At 41.5% G+C, this 19,350-nt stretch overlaps 1 protein-coding gene across 2 annotated transcripts; it reads right to left on the bottom strand.

Moving 5' to 3' along the window:
* Positions 1-2,075: 2,075 nt before the first annotated feature.
* On the bottom strand, positions 2,076-18,176 carry vps26a (VPS26, retromer complex component A). 2 transcript variants are annotated; one of them, XM_055930676.1, is made up of 9 exons: positions 17,838-18,163; positions 13,706-13,855; positions 6,799-6,874; positions 6,145-6,301; positions 5,764-5,928; positions 5,505-5,611; positions 5,236-5,304; positions 4,902-5,044; positions 2,076-4,217 (listed from the first exon to the last, which is right to left on the bottom strand). In XM_055930676.1, the coding sequence occupies exons 1-9, from the start codon at positions 17,838-17,840 to the stop codon at positions 4,104-4,106; spliced, it is 984 nt and encodes a 327-aa protein (XP_055786651.1). In that variant the 5' UTR covers positions 17,841-18,163; the 3' UTR covers positions 2,076-4,103. The 2 variants fall into 2 exon arrangements, with proteins under 2 accessions (XP_055786651.1, XP_055786645.1); XM_055930670.1 differs by lacking the exon at positions 2,076-4,217 and adding an exon at positions 4,239-4,786 and having other exon boundaries at positions 17,838-18,176.
* Between the last annotated feature and the right edge of the window lie 1,174 nt (positions 18,177-19,350).

Genomic DNA, 19,350 nt, shown 5'->3' with positions numbered 1-19,350 from the left:
AGAAATGACTTGATGATACATTCAAATAATACATGTATTATAGCAGCACACGTCTACCGATAATACTTCTGGTAAGTCTGTAGTGCATACATTCCACAAACCAAACGGACCCCAAAAACGTCAAAGTGCAAAAGAAAAAAAAAGAAAACAAATGAAAGACAGTAAAGTATAAAGATAGGCAGAAACTGCTTCTCCCCAAAAAATCCCCCATAACACTTGTATGCGATGTTCTGCCTCTGGGTTTAGAAACTCTCTGAACAAATGTTAGCTGCAAGTTGACATTTCAATCACGAAAATAGAATGCCTACTATGACTCAGCACTTGAGTGCGATCAGTGGCACACATTATTGTAAAACATTTTTTACTGGAATGCATAAAACAAGTTTGTAGGTAAGATCAGGATTGAAAATGTAAGTGCTATCCAGAATCCTTGGGATCCATACCCTTTTAACCCGTGCATTAGAGACCTCTAACGCCCATAAAGGTCCAGTTCAAACTCCCATTTACCAACATTATATCTTGGAGGTGCCGAATAGGCATTTTTTAGGTTGCTTGTACATTTTTATTTTGACTTTTTTTGGAAGTACATACCGGTTGTAAAATTGAGTAAATTAAGATTGCTGCTCAGCGAACCCCTATTTAGTGATGAACGAATGTATTGTAATGAAACAGCAGCGACCAAGTCTCGAACCCTCGACCTTATAGCCCGAGGTCCGGCGCGCTACCGATTGTGCCGCAAAAAAATTCTCAAACGGCAGAGTCGATATCCGCGCTTATAAACCCAGGGTCGTTACAGTATTTTGATATATAACTCTTGCGTAGCTGGTGAATATGATTTGGAATCGGAGCTTTCTGGGCATTAGAGATCTCTAACCATATACATTAAAACCTAGCGCATAATGATGCGTCGTTCGCGAACTAATGTCTCTTTTCGAACAGATATTTTTGGTGAACATCGCGAACTGAATCACATCGGTGAAAGAGCCTTTCATTTGGCTCCCTGATTTGCATACTGCTGCTACCATAGCCGCGGGAAGTAGGGGTGCTGCAACACCCACTGATAAACAAAATATGAAACTAGGCCTTTAGTGCTCCTGTATGAGGGAGAAAAATACTTTCCAGCACTCTCCGCACGCTTACTTCCCACGGCTATCGTTGTAGCTGTATGCATAAATAATTATCTAAAGTGTGAATCCTCACTGCAGAAACAATAGTGGGGAGTGTCAATCTGATCCGTACAATTTTTTTTCAGTGTATAAGAAAAAAAATCAAATAACTTGGTCAGGTAAACATTTATTTGAACTGGCATTTTACCATCTGACAATGGTAGCCTACCTTTTGGGCTTTACATTGGAGATTTGCCATTTTTTCATAGTGTATATCGATTTTGAACGAAGAGCCGTTACGGGACAAATGAGCCGGCTCTTTAACATGAACAGAGCCAAATGAGACGTCTCACCCAAAAGACTCTGCCCATCACTATAAACGCACATATACTGGTTCACCTGACTTGATTTTGGAGGTATGGCAACGTGAGATGACCCTAACCATAACCCTTACCTAAACTCAACCATTTTACATTCAAACATCAATGGAGTAAGGATGTCCTAATGATCCTGGATAGCACAGACCAATTGGAAACACTAATAAAAGTAGAGACAGAACATGAAGCGAGACATCCCACTCCCCCCCCCCCCCGAGTTCATATACAAGCAGGGGCGTCAAACTCATACCACGGAGGGCCGAAAATGTGCAGGCTTTTTGTTTTTCCTTTCAGTTAAGACCTAGACAACCAGTTGAGGGGAGTTCCTTACTAATTAGACCTTAATTCATCAATCAATTACAAGGTCCGAGTGAAAACCTGCAGACACTCAGCCCTCCATGGAATGAAGTTTGACACGTGATATACAGTCAATGTAAGTAGACCAGACCCAGCTGCTATTGCATTGGTGTCTATGGGAGAGCCACCCCTTAACTAGACTGGAACTGTGACCATTTCTTTCAATGGTAAACGGCATGATATCGTCTTTGAAATAAGTAATCAGAGAAAGTATTAAAGACGTCACTCCAATACATAAGTGTAAATTTGCATTTCTTTTAATTGATGATATAGACTGAGGCTAGACATATACAAACGTTCAACGTCCACACAAGTCAGATACATATTGAACACAGTATAAAATGTGGTGAACATGCAATGGTGAGAGTCAGGCCAGTATTTGGCATAAGTTTCTTCATGACCTTACAGGCACTTAACTAAAAAATAAATAAATATTGCCTGTATAGTATTCAGAAATGAAGACATAACAACATTGTTACGTAATTGTAGCACAGCCCCATCTGAGCTTAAATATGTATCCTTATGGAAATTATGTAAAGTGGCACTTCTCTAAATATAAACAAAACCAAAATAAATGTAAGTACCCATTCAACCATCATCGAACATGACATACAGATATACATGTAGGACCTAACCGTTGATCAAAATCATTTTATTTAAACAGCATTTTGTAGTGCCTCAATCCAATGCCACTAGCAAAAGCATTTATTAATATACAGTATATTTGTATTTCGAAAAAGAAAAGCACAAAATACGAGAAAAAGTGAAGTGATTTTTTTTAAAGAACAAAACTACAGGTTCTACACTAAATAACTTAGGAGATAGAAATATTTTACATACAGTGAGCTCCAAAAGTATTGGGACAGTGACACACTGTTGTTTTGGCTCTGTACTCCATCACTTTGGATCTGAAATTATACAATGACTATGAGGTTAGTGTTTTAATTTGAGGGTATTTTTAGTCATATCGGGTGAACCGTTTAGAAAGTACAGCACTTTTTGTACATGGGGCCATAAAATGGGGGCACAAAGTATTGGGCCAAATTCACTTATGTATTAAAGTAGTCAAAAGTTTAGTATTTGGTCCCATATTCCTAGCACGCAATGATTACATTGCGTTTCAGATTTTGTACCCAATAGAAATGAATGGCAAATCATGTATTGTGCCATTTTGTTGTCACTCTTATTGTAAATAAGAATAGAATGTTTCTGAACACTACATGAATGTGGATGCTACCATGTTTACGGATAGTCCTGAATGAATCGAAAAATTAAAAAAATTATGAATGAGAGTTAGACGCACAAATCATACCCCCAAGACATGCTAACCTCTTTGCATTTTTTTGTGGGGGGTAAGATGTGTCTCTGTCTCATTCATCATTATTCACGATTCATTCAAGGACTATCCGTAATCATGGTAGCATCTACATTAATGTAGAAGTGTTTAGAAACACTATGTTCTTATTTACAATAAAAGTGACTCCAAAATAATACAACACATTATTTACCATTAATTTCTATTGGGAACAAAATAATCTGCTAAGAATAAGGGACAAAATACTAAACTTAACTACTTTAATACACATAAGTACAAAAAGTGTTGTAATTTCTAAACGGTTCCCCTGCTATGGATGAAAATACCCTCAAATTAAAACTGACAGCCTGCACTAACTTCACAGTCACTGTATCATTTCAATTCCAAAGTGCTGGAATACAGAGCCAAAACAACAACAATAATGTCACTGTCCCAATACTTTTGAAGCTCACTGTATTTCAGTGAATTATGAATATGGCACCCTTTGAGCTCAAAGCATGCCTATTGTCTTACAGCTTGACCTTACAGCCATCGCTGAACTCAACATTAACCCATCATATTCAATTTCACCTGCCTACATGCACTGGAACGTCCTTTGAAATATCTAGTAGTGTATGATTGTACGTCATGTCCCCAGTGTTGAGCCTAACCAAATGCATATTTTGCAATATAAAAGAAATGGTAGCTCCCATTCCAGTGCTTTCTATTGTGTGTCAAACAAACGAGTCCATACAGTAAGCTAACAAGAGTGCTTGCTGCGGCCAGCAGAGTAGACCCAGCCCATTCAGGTGTAGCAGTAAGAGACTGTAACCTTGCAGAAGGTAGTTGTATTAAATGGCTGTCTGACGCTTTATTTTCACCTTGCATGTGTCGAGATGCGCCCCCCTCTCCTTGTTTGCTTTAAGCATAATCAGAATCATTCTCAGCATTTTCTGTTTCCAGTGGTCTTCACATTTCGGGTTGCTCAGCAGTAAGGGTCGGCCGTGGCTCAGGAGACTCATAGCGTTGGTGGAAGTTCCGTTTCCTTATTTTCTCAGGAGCTTTCCTCCACAGAACAATCTCCTGGTAATAGAGTCAGTCAACAAGAGTCAGATTGATCCTCAAGTTATTATAAAATGTTCATATTGAGAGAAGATGATTGCTTTTAATAATAATAATGGGCCTAATTCAATCTACTGTAATAATTAACTACTGTAATGTTTCTGCCACAGACACACTGAGTGTGCAAAACATTAAGAACACCTGCTCTTTCCATGACAAACTGACCAGGTGAACGCTATGATCCCTTATTGATGTTACTTGTTAAATCCACTTCAATCAGCCTAGATGAAGGGGAGGAGACAGGGTTAAAAATCCTTCTTTAACCTAGAGACAATTGAGACATGGATTGTGTATGTGTGCCATTCAGAGGGTGAATGAGAAAGACAAAAGATTTAAGTGCGGGGTCTGGTACTAGGTGCCAGGCACACCAGTTTGTGTCAAGAACTGCAACGCTGCTGGGTTTTTCACACTCAACAGTTTCCATGTGTATCAAAAATGGTCCACCACCCAAAAGACATCCAGCCAACTTGACAACTGTGGAACGCTTTTGACATCTTGTAGAATCCATGCCCTGATGAATTGAGGCTGCTCTAAGGGGAAAAGGGAGGGGTGTAACTCAATATTCAAAAGGTGTTCTTAATGTTCTGTACAATCCGTGTACGACAGACAGGTAGGTAAATGGAGGTTGGCTTTCAGGTTCTGTACCTGTTGTTTGAAGTATCTCCTGTCCTCCTCATCCACCAGCACCAGGTTGAGGAAGTACCGCACAGAGAACTTCTTGTTGACGTCCCTCATGGTGGCTGTGAGGTCGTAGCCAGCCAAAAACAGACGGATGGGAATAGACTCTCCTAAGAGGGAAAGAACAGGCATAAAGAGGATTTTGAAACAAGTGAAATGGTAAATGGCAGAAGAGATGTAGTGTACATGGAAATCTAAGTCCTGAAAACATAATGTTGCTTTGGTGGGGCCGAATAACATAAAATAAAATAGATAAAATCATAATATTGGGACATTCACACCAACACCATATTGTGCCTACCTTTCACAGGGGCTCCGTCCATAATCTCATACTTGGCAACAGTCTCCGTCTCAGTAGTTGTGCTAGGACCTGGGAAAGGAATTTCACATGACTGAATACATCTACTTCACACTGTTCTTAAAACAAAAGCCAAGATTACAGGGACAGTTTTAGGTTCACAAAATTTGAAAAATATGGAATTCAATCATTTAAAATAAAAAAGTATAGAAAAAGAAGCAACACCTTATGCCGTTTAAGTGAACTCTCCCCCCAAGTAAGCCTCATCTCACCTATTCCAGTCATCTCCTTCTTGATCAACTGAAGTTCCATGTGCTGGATTTTGATTCTCACAAGAAGGAAGTAGATTTTACCCACAATGACATCTTTCAAGTGGTATCTGAGAAGACAGATTAGGGTCAGGTCAAAATTAAGTTACATTTTTATAATTCTGAATCTGATTAGAGATTTTGACACACGAATGTGCTACTATGCTATGCTTTTTAAAAGGTGTTTGAATGCATTAATGTCTCATCATCGTATACACCTTACTTGGACTTGTTGTATTCAAACTCTATATGTAGACAGTCTTCAATGCCAACTTCCATCTTGATGGAATTGTTCACATCAGGGTAAGTGGCCAGCTGATGGACAATGAGGTCATACTCTTTCACCAGATCAGACAGTCTCCTCACTATTGTCACTTTGAGGAAATATCTGTAAGAAATAACAATAGGAGTTATGGCTGGCTTACAATGCAAATTAACTTCAAATGATACAGTGCATATATTCATAACAAGGCGGCTGTAGCAATGACAAGAAGCCATTAATGCAGTTTCACTGATCATCTCAAGATGTGTAGAATAGAATGGTTGGTTTCAGGGACAATGCAGAGAATACCTGGGTATGTATGAGAGAAAATTGTGAGCTAACCTCAGTCGGACGTTGGCGCCAACGTAAGACTCATATGGCTTCTCCACCTGCATGAACTCAAAGTCGTAGCTTCGATTCTGAGTCAACTCCCCTGGCAGGGCAAGCTCCTTTACCAGGTTCACAAATTCATGCGTGTTGCTTTTATCACTGAAAAGCTCTGAACGACATAGAGCACAAGTTTAAACACTTATGTTAGGTTCATCACACACAGGAACCTAATATTTCCAATAGGCAAATCCGTTGTACTGAGGGACGCATTCATTTGAACAAATGTATAAATAAGGAAGTAGACCTGAATCTAATAACCTAGATTGTCCTGTATTCAGATTTAAACTTTTGGCCTATGATCAGACGTTCAGAGAAAATAGTGTGTTATTTGAAGGCTTCCCTAAAACTTCGTCAGTTGGTTTGACAACATTGAACCCTCAGTAATGGTCAAGGAGTCTTCACAGAAACACTTTGCCACCAGGCCAGGGTGGAGTGTAGTCCACTGTAGTTTTCACATGACAAGCACATGGTTTGCTAAGTCGTTTAGCCTAAATGAGACCGACACTGCACTTGGTTTGTGAACCAATAAACAATGCATGGCTGGTGTTTGAGGTGGTGCACTGCTGCAAGGTTATAATATCAAAATATAAATTAACATAAACTCACCAATCTGCCCAACAAACTCAATTCGAATCCCTTGGTGTTCTAGTCTCTTGCCTGTCTGCCTCACATTGAGATTCACCTTAAAAGAAAACAAACAAGTTGTCGGTATTGGCATAAGTGATGGGAAGTTTGGCTCTTTTTACTGTCTCTGATCTTTTCGACTCGTTCAGTCAAAAGAACAAATCTTTCGACTCATTTACGTTCATTTGAGTCAGAGCATGCAGGATCCCACACCGGCTAACAATGAACTGAAAACTTGAGTCATGCTTCTTCAAGCCTCTCCTTCACATGTCGTTCAACATAGGGGGTTTATTGGAGATATAATTTGTGACTGAGGCTTGTAAAAGCGTGCTTTAAACAATGTATACTGAACAAAAATATAAAACGCAACATGCAACATAACAATTTTACTGATTTACAGTTCATAAAAGTAAATCAGTCAATTTAAATAAATGTATTAGGCCCGAATGATCTATGGATTTCACATGACTGGCAGGAGCGCAGCCATGGATGGGCACAGGCCCACCAACTTGGGAGCCAGGCCCAGCCAATCAGAATTACTTTTTACCCACAAAAGGGCTTTATTACAGACAGAAATATTCCTCATTTTCATCAGCTGTCTGGGTGGCTGGTCTCAGACGATCCCGCAGGTGATGAAGACAAATGCGGAGGTCCTGGGCTGGCGTGGTTACACGTGTTCTGCGGTTTTGAGGCCAATTGGAGATACTGGCAAATTCTCTAAAACGACGTTGGAGGTGGCATATGGTAGAGAAATTAACAAATTCTCTTGCAACAGTGGCCTTTTATTTTACCCGGCACAAGGTGCACCTGTGTAATGATCATGTCGTTTAATCAGCTTCTTGATATGCCACACCTGTCAGGTGGATGGATTAACTTGGCAAAAGAGAAATGCTCACTAACAGGGATGTAAACAAGATTGTGCACCAAATTTGAGAGAAATAAGTTTTTGTGCGTATGGAAAATCTCTGTGATTTTTATTTCAGCTCATGAAACATGGGACCAACACTTTACATGTTGCATTTACATATTTATTCAGCATACATTTGTTGATTGCTAGGCACACAAATAAGACTATTTCTTGACACATTTGAAACGAGGTCTAGTTGTGGCCGCAACCAGGCAAGATTGTGAACGACTCTTGGCGGAATGCATTGCTTGACTGCTGTGAGGGTGATAAGCACAATATCGTTAGCAAACTGCAGTCCCAAAAACGATTTGTTCTGGAGTTCGAGTTTGTTGAGCAGAGGCTGTGTATGTTTTGGTTCTATAAAGCTGTGTCCATCATAGTATTCAAAAATCAATTCATTGAATTCATTCTTGCACCATGCAATAAATTATCAATTCTAAACATGTAAAAGCATGTACACACAGCAAAAAAAGAAACATCCCTTTTTCAGGACCCTGTCTTTCAAAGATAATTCGTAAAAATCCAAATAACTTTAGTTTCCCATGCTTGTTCAATGAACCATAAACAATTAATGAACATGCACCTGTGGAACGGTCGTTAAGACACTAACAGCTTACAGACAGTAGGCAATTAAGGTCACAGTTATGAAAACTTAGGAGGCCTTTCTACTGACTCTGAAAAACACCAAAAGAAAGATGCCCAGGGTCCCTGCTCATCTACGTGAACGTGCTTTAGGCATGCTGCAAGTAGGCATGAGGACTGCAGATGTGGCCAGGGCAATAAATTGCAATGTGCGTACTGTGAGACGCCTAAGACAGCGCGGACAGCTGATTGTGGTCTGCCACCGCGAGGACTGTCTAACAACACCTGCACAGGATCGATACATCCAAACACAACACCTGCAGGACAGGTACAGGATGGCAACAACAACATCCGAGTTACACCAGGAACTCACAATCTCTCCATCAGTGCTCAGACTGTCCGCAAATAGGCTGAGAGAGGCTTGACTGAGGACTTGTAGACCTGTTGTAAGGCAGGTCCTCACCAGACATCACCAGCAACATCGCCTATGGGCACTAACCCACCGTCGTTGGACCAGACAGGACTGGCAAAAAGTGCTCTTCACTGACGAGTTGCGGTTTTGTCTCAGAGGTGATGGTTGGATTCGAGTTTATCGTCGAAGGAATGAGCGTTACACCGAAGCTTGAACTCTGGAGTGAGATCGATTTGGAGGTGGAGGGTTCGTCATGGTCTGGGGCGGTGTGTCACAGCATCATCGGACTGAGCTTGTTGTCATTGCAGGCAATTTCAAAGCTGTGCGTTACAGGGAAGACATCCTCCTCCCTCATGTGGTACTCTCCTGCAGGCTCATCCTGACATGACCCTCCAGCATGACAATGCCACCAGCCATACTGCTCGTTCTGTGCGTGATTTCCTGCAAGACAGGAATGTCAGTGTTCTGCCATGGCTAGCGAAGAGCCCGGATCTCAATCCAATTGAGCTTGTCTGGGACCTGTTGGATCGGAGGGTGAGGGCTAGGGCCATTCCCCCAGAAATATCCGGGAACTTGCAGGTGCCTTGGTGGAAGAGTGGGGTAACATCTCAGAGCAAGAACTGGCAAATCTGGTGCAGTCCATGAGGATGAGATGCACTGCAGTACTTAATGCAGGTGGCCACACCAGATTCTGACTGTTACTTTTGATTTTGAACCCCCCCCCTTTGTTCAGGGACACATTATTCAATTTCTGTTGGCCACATATCTGTGGAACTTGTTCAGTTTATGTCTCAGTTGATGAATCTTGTTATGTTCATACAAATATTTACACATGTTAAGTTTGCTGAAAATAATTGCAGTTGACAGTGAGAGGAAGTTAATTTTTTTGCTGAGTTTATTAATCCTGGTGTAGGACTCATTGCGGCCAGCAGATTAAACGAGTCACTCAGAAAAACGTATCATGACTCAAGTCAGTAAAAAGAGTTGTTGAAAAATAACGAATCATTTGCGAACATCAGGCAGGGCATGAAAGGGATAACGAATCCAGTTGTTTGTGTCATCCGTTTCAGGAAAGTACCTGCGTAATTGCGCACCCAACTCACTCAGGTGCTTCGCTATATCACATTTGACATTGTCCCTAAGCTCGAGTTCGTTTGCACACAAAAAAATCATACAATGATGGAAAGACCTGTGTGTTGTCCTTGTTAACGCAGACAGAAAAGAGCTACAACTTCTTAATCATAGCCTCAATTTTGTCCCGCACATTGAATATAGTTGCGCATAGTCCCTGTAATCCTAGATTCAGATCATTCAGGTGAGAAAAAACATCACCCAGATAGGCCAGTCGTGTGAGAAACTCGTCATCATGCAAGCGGTCAGACAAGTGAAAATAATGGTCAGTAAAGAAAACTTTAAGCTTGTCTCTCAATAAAAACAAACGTGTTAATACTTTGCCCCTTGATAACCAGCGCACTTCTGTATGTTGTAAAAGCGCTACATGGTTGCTGCCCATATCATTGCATAGTGCAGAAAATATGCGAGAGTTCAAAGGCCTTGCTTTAACAAAGTGAAGCATTTTCACTGTAGTGTCCAAAACGTCTTTGAAGCTGTCAGGCATTCCTTTGGCAGCTAGAGCCTCTCGGTGGATGCTGCAGTGTACCCAAATGGCCTCAGCAGCAACTGCTTGCACGCGCATTACCACTCCACTGTCTCCTTGTCATGGCTTTTGCGCCATCAACAGAGATACCAACACATCTTGACCACCAAAGTCCATTTGATGTCACAAAGCTGTCCAGTACTTAAAAAATATCCTCTCCTGTTGTCCTGGTTTACAGTGGCTTGCAGAAGAGGATGTCTTCCTTAATTGACCCCCCATTAACGTAATGGACATATAGCAGGAGCTGTGCCAAGCCCACCACGTCTGTTGACTCATCGAGCTGTAACGTATAGAATTCACTGGCTTGTATGCGAAGCAGTAATTGTTTCAAACATCTCCTGCCATGTCACAGATGCGTCGTGAAACAGTGTTGTTTGATGTAGGCATTGTCTGTATAGTTTTTTTGGCCTTTTCCCCAAGCATTATCCCAGTCATATCCGCAGCAGCAGGAAGAATTAAGTTCTCCACAATAGTATGGGGCTTGCCTGTCCTAGCCACTCGGTAGCTCACCATGTAAGACGCTTCTAGCCCCTTCTTATTAAATGGTATCTGTTTCTTTTATACATGTCTTACTACTCAAAAGTATTTTTCTTGCTCAATAAACTCCTGCGAATCATTTTTTCAAAGTGGCATGTTTTGTTTCTAAATGTCCGTGCAAGAGTGAAGGTTTCATCGAGTTGTGAGATAGTACTTTTGCACATATAACACAATGTGGCTAAAGAAAGGCACTACTCCCTATATAAGTGAACCCCAAATCAATGTAGTTCTCATCATATTTGCGCCTCTTCAATGGTCCAACATCCCTGTCTGTTTTTCAGTGCTTTCCCGGGTAAGGGGGCAGTAGCTCTTAGACTGCATCAGATTCACAACTGTCAGTATCCATGCTAGCTGGGCTAACAACAAAATGTAGAATTACTGATGCTAGCATTGGATGTGCTCGTGGAAGCAGAACAACTTGTGTCGTCGACAGGTGCAGGTGTATGTAGGTGCAGCTAGTATGTGTGTCTATGGACGCGGGCCTTACTTTTCTTAACCATTTATACATTTTCGAGCAAACGGAATGCGAAGCAGCTACGTTTGGCTACATACGGACCATTAGTGGAATTCCCGGGATAGAGTAACGGTTAATGTGATTGGATGTTAATTATTTGACTAGGATACCTTTATTTGCCATTGTGTCGTTACTTCGCTGAACACTAGATGGTTTAATTGCATTTTTGGCAGTGAAACGAGGCTACTCAGGCGAGAGAGAAAAACTCACCCAAATGTATAGCCCTGTTGGAAAACATAAATGGACTGCTTGAAAACATGAAGATTTTTATTTTTTTATTTGGCGTACCCCCGACGGCATTGCGCGAACGTACCCCAGTTTGGGAATACCTGGTCTAGGGTATCCGGGATGATGCTGTTGATGTGAGCCATGGCCAGCCATTCAAAGCACTTCATGGCTACCGACGTGAGTGCTATGAGGCGGGAATAATTTAGTAAGGTTACTGTCGCTTCCTTGGGCACAGGGACTATGGTGGTCTGCTTGAAACATGTAGGTATTACAGACTCAGGGAGAGGTTGAAAATGTCAGTGAAGACACTTGCCAGTTGGTCCGCGCATGCTTTGAGTACACGTCCTGGTAATCCGTCTGGCCCCACGACTTTGTGAATGTTAACCTGTTTAAAAGGTCTTGCTCACATCGGCAACCGAGAGCGTGATCACAGTCATCCAGAACAGCTGGTGCTTTCATGCATGCTTCAGTGTTGCTTGCCTCGAAGTGAGGCACTGGGCAGCTCGCGGCTGGGTTTCCCTTTGTAGTCTGTAACAGTTTTCAAGCCCTGCCACATCCGACGAGCCTCAGAGCCAGTGTAGAAGGATTCAATCTTAGTCCTGTATTGATGCTTTGCCTATTTAATGGTTCGTCTGAGGGCATAGCGGGATTTCGTATAAGCGTTCGGATTAGTGTTCTGCTCCTTGAAAGCGGCACCTCTAGCCTTTAGCTCGATGCGCATGTTGCTTGTAATCCATGGCTTCTGGTTGGGATATGTGCGTACGGTCACTGTGGGGACGACGTCGTCGATGCACTTACTGTTGAAGCCGATGACTGAGGTGGTATTATACTCAATGCCATTGGAGGAATCCCGGAACATATTCCAGTCTGTGCTACCAAAACAGTCCTGTAGTTTAGCATCCGCGTCATCTGACCACTTCCGTTTTGATCGTGTCACTGGTACTTCCTGGATTTAGTTTTTGCTTGTAAGCAGGCATCAGGAGGATATAATTATGGTCAGATTTGACAAATGGAGGGTGAGGGAGAGCTTTGTATGCATCTCTGTGTGTGGAGAAAAGATGGTCTAGAGTATTTTTTCCCTCTGGTTGCACGTGACATGCTGGTAGAAATTAGGTAAATCGATTTAAGTTTGCCGGCATTAAAGTCCCTGGCCACTAGGAGCGCCGCTTCTTGATAAGCATTTTTTCTTGTTTGCTTATGGCCTTATACAGCTTGTTGAGTGCAGTCTTAGTGCCAGCATCGGTTTGTGGTGGTAAATAGACGGCTACGAACTGGCGCCGGAGGGGATGGCTGCCGCTTTATGTGCTCCTAACCAACTTTGCTATTTTGTTAGTTTTTTCGTGTTGTTTGTAACTTATTTTGTACATAATGTTGCTGCTACCGTCTCTTATGACCGAAAATAACTTCTGAATATCAGAACAGCAATTACTCACCTCGAACTGGACAAAGATTTTTTCTTTAACGAATCCAACGCAAAGGATTTACTACTTTCTCGGGAACAGGCCCAAATCCCCGTCATTTGCGTTAAGAAAAGATGGAGAAAAAGGGGACGGAGGTCAGGCTGCCTTCTGAGAATTCGTAGGTGAGTGAGTAAACCCCCACTGCCATTCGTTCTATTGGCCAACGTGCAATCATTGGAAAACAAAATGGATGACCTACGATCAAGGTTATCCTACCAAAGGGACATTAAAAACTGTAATATCTTATGTTTCACCGAGTTCTGGCTGAACGAAAACACGGTTAATATAGATCTGGCGGTATTTTCCATGCATCGGCAGGACAGAGAAGCTATGTCTGGTAAGATGAGGGGTGGGGGTGTGTGTCTATGTCAATAATAGCTGGTGCGCGATGTATAATATTAAAGAAGTCTTGAGGTATTGCTTACCTGAGGTAGAGTACCTTATGATAAGCTGTTGACCACACTATCTACCAAGAGAGTTCTCATCCATATTATTCGTAGCCGACTATATATTTCCTAGATTTCCGTATTTTGGCAAATGTTTGAAAATGTCCTAACGGAAACCCTAATGTGTGTCTGTGTGCAATGCTCACCTTCCCAGAGACCGATTCTCCGTCATAAAACAAATAGTTCTTCTCCACTTTCCCATCCTCGGTCTTGAGTTCTGCTGTCTTCCTAGTCTCTGCATCACTGAGTAGGACATCAATTTCACACACAGGACCAAATAAACCACCCAGGAAACTCTGAAAAACACGAAGAATTTACAATCAACTCAAAAGGCATATACAATCAGAAATAACTCTCTCAATAATGGACTAAAGGAGCTTAACGTTACTCCTTAGTCCAAGGACTTACATGTTCTGCTTAATTAAAGGTTGAATTGACTCTGGAAGCCAAAACAGCCAAATACTCCAACTAAATGAGAATCAGTACGGTTCTAGAAATATAAATCCCTCTACTTTCATACGACATGAAAATAATTTCACAAATGCAAAATACACACTAACTGTACAAAACCGTTTTAACACAGTCCTGGAGAGTCCATGTGCAAGGATACCGGTTAGTCAAGGTAATATGCACATGAAGGTAGGGGTAAAGTGGCTATACATAGATAATAAACAGCTTGGCACCTAAAACCCTCAAACTTTTACAGATACAGCCAAACAGGTTGCTCTCAATTGTGTATCACCACCTGGTATGGCAACTGCAACGCCCGCAACCACAGGGCTCTCCAGTGGATGGTGCGGTCTGCCAAACGCATCACCGGGGGCAAACTACCTGCCCTCCAGGACACCTACACCACCCGATGTCACAGGAAGGCCAAAAAGACCACCAAGGACAACAACCACCTGAGCCACTGCCTGTTCACTCCGCTATCATCCAGAAGGCGAGTTCAGTACAGGTGCATCAAAGCTGGGACCGAGACTGAAAAACAGCTTCCATCTCAAGGCCAAATAGCCATCACTAGCATATTAGAAGCTGCTGCCCTATATACATAGACTTGCAATCACTGGCCACTTCAATAATGTTTACATATTTTGCATTACTCATCTCATATGTTGAGTTGAAGTCGGAAGTTTACATACACCTTAGCCAAATACATTTCAACTCAGTTGTTCACTTTTCCTGACATTTAATCCTAGTAAAAATTCCCTGTCTTAGGTCAGTTAGGATCACCACTTTATTTTAAGAATGTGAAAGGTCAGAATAATAGTAGAGAGAATGAATTATTTCATCACATTTCCATGGTGGGTCAGAAGTTTACATACACTCAATTAGTATTTGGTAGCATTCCCTTTAAACTTTTTAACTTGGGTAAAACGTTTTGGGTAGCCTTCCACAAGCTTCCCACAATAAGTTGGGTGAATTTTGGCCAATTCCTCCTGACAGAGCTGGTGTAACTGAGTCAGGAATGTAGGCCTCCTTGCTCGCACACGCTTTGTCAGTTCCGCCCAAATATTTGCTATAGGATTGAGGTCAGGGCTTTGTGATGGCCACTCCAATACCTTGATTTTGTTGTCCTTAAGCCATTTTGCCACAACTTTGGAAGTATGCTTGGGGTCATTGTCCATTTGGAAGACTCATTTGCGACCAAGCTTTAACTTCCTGACTGATGTCTTGAGATGTTGCTTCAATATATCCATATAATTTTCTCCTTCATGATGCCATCTATTTTGTGAAGTGCACCAGTCCCTCCTGCAGCAAGCACCCCCACAACATGATGCAGCCACCCCTGTGCTTCTTGGTTGGGATGGTGTTCTTCGGCTTGCAATCCTCCCCCTTTTTCCTCCAAACATAACAATGGTCATTATGGCTAAACAGTTCTATTTTTCTTTCATCAGACCAGAGGACATTTCTCCAAAAAGTATATTTGTCCCCATGTGCAGTTGCAAACCGTAGTCTGGCTTCTTTTATGGCGGTTTTGGAGCAGTGGCTTCTTCCTTGCTGAGCGGCCTTTCAGGTTGTCGACATAGGACTCGTTTTACTGTGGATATAGATACTTTTGTACTTGTTTCCTCCAGCATCTTCACAAAGTCCTTTGCTGTTGTTCTGGGTTTGATTTGCACTTTTCGCACCAAAGTACGTTCATCTCTGGGAGACAGAACGCGTCTCTTTCCTGAGCAGTATGACGGCTGCGTGGTCCCATGGTGTTTATACTTGCGTACTATTGTTTGTACAAATGAACGTGGTGGTACCTTCAGGCGTTTGGAAATTGCTCCCAAGGATGAACCAGACTTGTGGAGGTCTACAATTTTCTTTCTGAGGTCTTGGCTGACTTCTTTTGATTTTCCAATGATGTCAAGCAAAGAGGCACTGAGTTTGAAGGTAAGCCTTGAAATACATTCACAGGTACACCTCCAATTGACTCAAATGATGTCAATTAGCCTATCAGAAGCTTCTAATGCCATGACATCATTTTCTGGAATTTTCCAAGCTGTTTAAAGACCTTTAAAGGTACAGTCAACTTAGTGTATGTAAACTTCTGACCCACTGGAAATGTGATACAGTGAATTATAAGTGAAATAATCTGTCTGTAAACAATTGTTAGAAAAATTACTTGTGTCATGCACAAAGTAGATGTCCTAACCGACTTGCCAAAACTATAGTTTGTTAACAAGAAATTTGTGGAGTGGTTGAAAAATGAGTTTTAATGACTCCAACCGAAGTGTATGTAGACTTCCGACTTCAACTGTATTCTATTCTACTGTATCTTAGTCTATGCCGCTCTGACATTTCTCATCCAAATATTTATATATTATTAATTCTATTCTTTACTTTAGATTAGTGTAGTGTGTGTATTGTTGAGAAATTGTTAGATATTACTGCACTGTTGAAGCTAGAAACACAAGCATTTCACTACACGCGCAATAACATCTTCTAAACACGTGTATGTGACCAATATTTTATTTGAGAGTAGCATCAGCGTATGTGAAGAGTGTGAAGGAATATAAATGTATACGTATGTGGCGTAAATATGCATGCATATGTGTGCATTTTGTGTTTTGGAGTGTGTGTGTTGGAGTGTCAGTGTAGTATGTGTGAGTGTGCGGTTAGAGTCCAGTGTGTACATTGAGCCTGTGCAAGAGAGTCTGGGTAGCCATTTGATTTACTGGTCAGCAGTCTTATAGCTTGGGGGGGTAGAAGCTGTTAAGGAGCCTTTTGGTCCCAGAATTGGTGCTCAGGTACCGCAAGATAAGGTCCTTATGCTTGTAAAACCATACCACAAGTTATGTGTTAACTGCACTATGTAACTTTTGGGGCGACCCAACCAAATTCACATAGCAAACGTCTGTAATAGATCTATCATTCGCATTGAAAGCAAGTTTAAGAAGCTGTACATCTGTTCTGTGTGTGCTATTTCTATGCGTCCCTTTAAGTTTTGTTTTTGCGTATTTTACTTTCAAGGTTGGTACACCAGCTTCAAACAGCTGAAAATACAATATTTTTGGATATGGAAAATATAATTTACATTTTACATTTTTTTAATGTTTTTATTTCACAGCGTTTTATATGGTACAATGACTCTCTACATTATACTTGGCTTGTTTTGTCACAAACTGAAATTAGGCGAACTATTAGAATGTTTTTGCAACCATGAAATGGCGGAACTATTTTTTTTATAGTTTCTGCAACAACTACCCCAGTAGGTACTCAGTCAGATATATTTCCCATGGGGCTACGTTAATTTATGGGACTTTGATAATTACCTAGTTAGCTAACAGATGGGTGTTTTGGCTAGTTAGCTAAATTACATAATGTCATGAAACATGCTACAGTGAAGACTAATTCCGTTAAAGTGCCATGGGCTAAAGGCAAATCGCACGCTTGACAGCTAACGTTTAGCAGTCAACATTTCTCGTGACGTCCAGACAAGACGATGAGCCAGTAAACCTAGTTAACATTAGCCATCTAGCTAATGCTTTATGTGTAACAAAATTTTCAGCTTGCGGGGATAATAATCACAGTGGGAAACGAGATAACCGCTACTCTAGCCAATTGCAACGAATCAAAACTATCTACCAAGCTAGGAAGAACAGTGGGGTTCCAGCCAGGGCCTCCGACCTGTGCTGATAAGGTTATACTATGCTAGCTAGCCGTTAGCCAAGAAATAGAAGAAAAAATAACTAAAGGGCCAGAGGATGACAATACCTTGGCTTTAGTACATCTCTATTTATGTATAAGTTAAATAGTTACGTGCTACTTCTTCTTTCATGTTGAACTCACCATATCAGCTGTTTAAACAGTTGTAGACAGCTAGCTAGCCTCCGTGTTGCTAATTCCTGTGATGATACAAACGAGAGGAGCAGTAATAGTGGCAACACAGAAAATTCAAAATAAAAGTCCCATGTCTATTCATGTCATTTTTTTTGCTCAGAACCAGGACAACAACCTCTCCCTCAATGTCAGCAAAAAAAAGCAGCTGATCGTGGACTACAGGAAACTGAGGGCCGAGCACGCCCCCATTCACATCGATGGGGCTGTAGTGGAGCGGGTCAAGAGCTTCAAGTTCCTCGATGTCCACAACACTAAGGATCTATCATGGTCCAAACACACCAACACAGTCATGAAGAGGGCACGACAACGCCTCTTCCCCCTCAGGAGGCAGAAAAGATTTGGCATGGGTCCTCAAAATGTTATACAGCTGCAACATTGACAGCATCTTAATATCTCTTAAGGATCCGCCCCTTTTTTTAAATTTTCACCTAAAATGACATACCTAAATCTAACTGCCTGTAGCTCAGGCCCTGAATCAAGGATATGCATATTCTTGGTACCATTTCAAAGGAAACACTTTGAAGTTTGTGGAACTGTGAAAGGAATGTAGGAGAATATAACACAATAGATCTGGTAAAAGATAATACAATGGGGAAAAAACGTTATTTTCTATTGAAATGCAAGAGAAAGGCACAAATGTATTATTCCAGCCCAGGTGCAATATAGATTTTGGCCACTAGATGGCAGCAGTGTGTGTGCTACGTTTTAGACTGATCCAATGAATCATTGCATTTCTGTTCAAAATGTTGTATCAAGGCTGCCCAAATGTGCCTAAATTGTTTATTAATAACTCTATGTTCAAAATTATGCCCTCTCCTCAAACAATATCATGGTATTATTTCACTGTAATAGCTACTGTAAATTGGACAGTGCAGATTGATTAACAAGAATTTAAGCTTTCTGCCAATATCAGATATGTCTATGTCCTGGGAAATGTTATTTTTACTCACAACCTCATGCTAATCGCATTAGCCTACGTTAGCTCAATCGTCCCGTGGAAGGGACACCAATCCCTAAGAAGTTTTTAACTGGCTGTATCACCGTTTCGTATGGCAACTGCTTGGCATCCGACCGTAAGACGCTACAGATGGTAGTACGTATGGCCCAGTACATCACTGGGGCTGAGCTCCCTGCCATCCAGGACCTCTATACCAGGCTGTGTCAGAGGAAGGCCCTAAAAATTGTCAAAGACTCCAGCCACCCAAGTGATAGACTGTTCTCTCTGCTACCACATGGTAAGCGGTACTAGAACGCAAGGCTGGGTCCAAAAGGCTCCCAAACAGCTTCTACCCCCAAGCCATAAGACTGCCGAACAGTTAATCAAATGGCTACCCTGACTGTTTGCTTTGACCCCTTTTAATTTGCACTAACTATCTTTCACCGGCTTTATGAACACTCACTGGACTCCACCCACACATTCACAGATACTACACTGACACTCCAACACACACATACGCTCACA

This window comes from Salvelinus fontinalis, chromosome 1 (genome assembly GCF_029448725.1).
Source record: "Salvelinus fontinalis isolate EN_2023a chromosome 1, ASM2944872v1, whole genome shotgun sequence".
Lineage (NCBI taxonomy): Eukaryota > Metazoa > Chordata > Actinopteri > Salmoniformes > Salmonidae > Salvelinus > Salvelinus fontinalis.
This window is presented reverse-complemented; position numbering and strand designations above follow the sequence as displayed.